The sequence below is a fragment of the Galeopterus variegatus genome, unplaced genomic scaffold (assembly GCF_000696425.1).
Source record: "Galeopterus variegatus unplaced genomic scaffold, G_variegatus-3.0.2 Scaffold2203, whole genome shotgun sequence".
Classification (NCBI taxonomy): domain Eukaryota; kingdom Metazoa; phylum Chordata; class Mammalia; order Dermoptera; family Cynocephalidae; genus Galeopterus; species Galeopterus variegatus.
In genome coordinates this window covers 274039-277726 of record NW_007728314.1, presented here as the reverse complement: position 1 = coordinate 277726, position 3688 = coordinate 274039, and the positions used below count along the sequence as shown (strand labels likewise).

Genomic DNA, 3688 nt, shown 5'->3' with positions numbered 1-3688 from the left:
CTATCAAACATTCTTCTAGCCATCCATGGATCCATCTTACTTTGGAAGCATTTCAAAATAAATTGCATACATCAGGACACTTCGCTAAATACTTCATGCATATCATTGACTAGAGTTCTGTATTTGTTTAGTTCCTTTTTTTGTTTTTCCTCTTAATTGTCATTTTAACTCTACTTGTCTCAAGATCTTCAAGTCCCTCACATATAAAATTCCCACAGACAAAGATGGGCTTCGGGTGTGAAAGGGCAGAGTCCCTACTCCACCCCAGTTGGCAGGAGCACCTTGGGGCATGCCATAGGAGCACCACAGATTCGTTGGGGTCAGTACATTGCTAAGGCTTCTTGGGTTACAAAACCATAGGCCAGGCCACAAATGGTTAAGACAGACTGAGGCATGCCAGATATCAGTTTGGGACTGCAAGTGTAGGGTTTTCAGCGGAAAGAACCCTGAGGGCTAGAGTGGCCAGAGAAGGCCTCATGGAGAAGGTGGGTTTTGAACCAGGCTTTGAAGGATAGGGAAGTTAGCAGGCAGTGTCCAGGGGTGTAGGGCACTCCCCTTTTTCTTGGGCAGGACATTTCCCACTGGCCATTGGGGAAGGGTGGGGCCTCCTCCCAGCAGAACTGCTCTGCAATGCAGAGCTTGCTGCCTCGTTCCAGCTGGCCCTGCCCATCTCATCCCAGAGTCATCAGGGCAGGACACTTGGCAGCGCCAAGCTGCCCTTTAGCTTTCCTGATTTTCCTCAGCACTCTAACAGGAGCCTCTGTCTGCCCTTGGAGGTTTGGACTCTACTCACCATGAAAATGAGGAGCTTCCTGTTAGGACAGCTTAATCCTTGGACTCCTGCAGGATCAAATCTGAACACCTCGGCGTGGCCTCAGGATCCTTTAAATCCACCTATGTAGTTCTGCATGCTGCCCTGCTCAAGCCATTCTCTCTGCGGAGCATGCGTTTCCACTCACCGGCAAAACTGATTGTCCTGCAGGGTCCCTATCAAATGGTATTTTCTGTGTGAAGCCTGTGTTCCCACACCCTCAGACAGAAATCATTGCTTCCTCCTCAGGACTTCCTGGAACCCTGTTGCTGCACTTCATCATAAGTTGTCATTTTCTGTGTGAAGCCTGTGTTCCCACACCCTCAGACAGAATTCATTGCTTCCTCCTCAGGACTTCCTGGAACCCTGTTGCTGCACTTCATCATAAGTTGTCATAGTTAATTCTGCCCCCTCCCTGCCTGGGTTCATGGGGGGACAGAGCCCTGTTTGATTCATCTTGCATCCCAGCACATCTTACCATAGAGCAGAGTGTGGGTGTCAGGTGTATTAAATGAGCAGATTCCCAGCGAGGTGATGTCTTCTGCTTCCCCATAGCCCTTGGGGCAGCTTCTAGGCCTTGCAGTCAGTTTCTCTGGAAGAATGAGTAACTTGGGACTGTTTGCCAATGAAGGGGAAGGGAGCACAGTGGTTTTTAAAAAAAGGTTAAGGGTATCCTTGGAAGTGGCTTTGTAAATGCTGAGCAAGAGGAAGTGGTTTATTCTTTCGACACTCAACAAACACTTCATGAACTCTCCTACCTGCCAGGATCTGGGGACATAGTGACCTTGCTCACTGTCAGTCCTTTAAACAGATCATTTGAATACAGGCTGGCAAGGACTTAGCCAGGGTAAGCAGACTGCTGCAGAAATATGCAGGAGGAACACATGATTCATGCCAGGTGAGTCAGGCAAGCCAAGATACAAGTGACAAGGGCTGTAGAAGTCAGTGAGGCACAGGGTGACAGAGCACTCCTGACAAAGGGAGCAGCTCAGGCACAGGCCCAGGCCTGAAAGAGAACAAAGGCATGTGCTCACAATAAAAGAAGTCTAGACAGGAAATGGGACTTTTACAAGGGTAGGGCCAGGAGTGGGATAAGTAAATGCAGGCCCGATCATAAAGAACTTTGTATTGTTTGAGGATTGCCTGTCACTTCTTGAGAGGAGCTGGTGGTCTTTGGGTTCACCATGAGTCTAGTAAGGACACATTATACCTGATTTCTCTCATTTTCTTTTTGGATAGGGTTACTGGACTGTCAGTTGAAAGGAAAGCAGTGTTTCAGATACACTGTGGGCAAAACTTGTGGGTAGGGTGGTAGTCCAGTACATTGGCTTATAGCTGGTTTACTGCTCTCTCATAGCACTATTTAGTGACTAGTATTTGTCTAGACAGTGGTTCCTAGTGGCACCTCCCAGCCCTGTCCAGTGAAAGGTTCTTATCAGTGACTTGGATGAGTATACTGAGCAGACAAGACAGCAGGGTGTGTAGTAAAGACAGATGATAAAACCCAGAAAAGACCTCAACAAGCTGAAACTTTGTAACAAGAGTCCAAACTGGAATAGAGTACCCTATAAAATAATGAGCAACCTGTTATGGGGTGCATTCCAGTCTTTGGAAACACAGAGAAATGATTTCAGTGTCAGATGGTAGGTTGGACTAGACGAGGGGTTGGCAAACTTTTTTCTGTAAGGGGTAGTATTTTAGGCTTTGTGGGCTATATAGTCTCTTGCAGCTACTCAACTCTGCCCAGCATAAAAGCAGTCACAAGCAGTAAGTAAAAGAAAGGATGTGGCTCTGTTCCAGTAAAACTTGGTTTGCAAAAACAGGCATCTGCCTGGATTTGGCCTGCAGGCCTTAGTTTGCCAACCCCTGGATTAAGGAGTGGTTTCCATACAGTGATCCACCAAGCAGAACTGCCCAGTAACCACTTTTTAACAATTCATAGTAAAATGAGAAAAATAAGGACAATGTAGTAAGTTTTGTATAAAACTAAATTTATTCTCTTTAAGTGATCATCCTGAATTTTGAGATTCTTTCTGGCTCTTTTGCTGCTAAAGTGTCTTTTTCTTTATAGGAGGTGGCAGTTTTCAGGTTGACCTTTGCTCGTTATTAATAGCTCTACTGAAAACTAAGTCTGCAGATTTCCTCCTTGAAATGTTAAAAGCCTATGAAATGCCAGTGCTTGCAGCGCAGGAGAATGCAAAGGTGTGATCTGCGATCTCTCACTCCCGTGCTCTGTCTCTCTCCTCCCTGCTTCCCGGGCCTGCTGACAGCGGTGGTTGGGGCTGGGATTGGGGGCTCTGCGGTAGCCCATTTCCTCCAGCAGCACTTTGGACCACGGGTGCAGATCGACGTGTATGAGAAAGGGACTGTGGGCGGCCGCCTGGCCACCATCTCAGTGAACAAGCAGCACTACGAGAGCGGGGCCGCCTCCTTCCACTCCCTGAGCCTGCACATGCAGGACTTCGTCAAGTTGCTGGGTGAGTGTGCAGTTGGGGGGCTCCAGCGCCCAGTGCTCTGGGCTGGCGGCAACCATCAAGCACTTCCCAGACCACCGAGGTCAGAAGGTCATGTAGTCCAATCTCCTCATTTTACAGATGGAGCAACTGAGACCAGAGAGGGGAAGGAACTTGCCTGAGGTTACACAGTGAATTAGTTGCAGAGCCGGGATTAGAACTCAGGTTTGACTCCCAGGCCAGTTTCTTTCCCTTTCGATATGCTGCCTCTTAGTAATCGTGATCATATCAGCTTCCACATGCTGGTGCTTGCCAGGTACCTGGCATCATTCTAGGTGGCATGTAGGCATTACCTCAGATCCTCCCTACCAGCCTGCAAGATGGAAATTAGATCTCCTCCTAAGGAAACTGAGGCCCAGAAAAT

General features: G+C 48.0%; 1 protein-coding gene across 2 annotated transcripts in view; it reads left to right on the top strand.

Annotated features, from left to right (window-relative positions):
* The first annotated feature begins 3002 nt into the window (after positions 1-3002).
* PCYOX1L (prenylcysteine oxidase 1 like) overlaps positions 3003-3688 on the top strand; it is a 7933-nt gene continuing 7247 nt past the window's right edge. The window contains exon 1 of one of the 2 annotated variants that reach the window (XM_008580917.1): positions 3003-3288. In XM_008580917.1, coding sequence (XP_008579139.1) covers positions 3006-3288 — 283 coding nt within the window. In that variant the 5' untranslated portion in view covers positions 3003-3005. Of the gene's footprint in view, positions 3289-3454; positions 3490-3688 lie in introns of those variants that run through there. The other variant, XM_008580919.1, reaches the window with a different exon arrangement.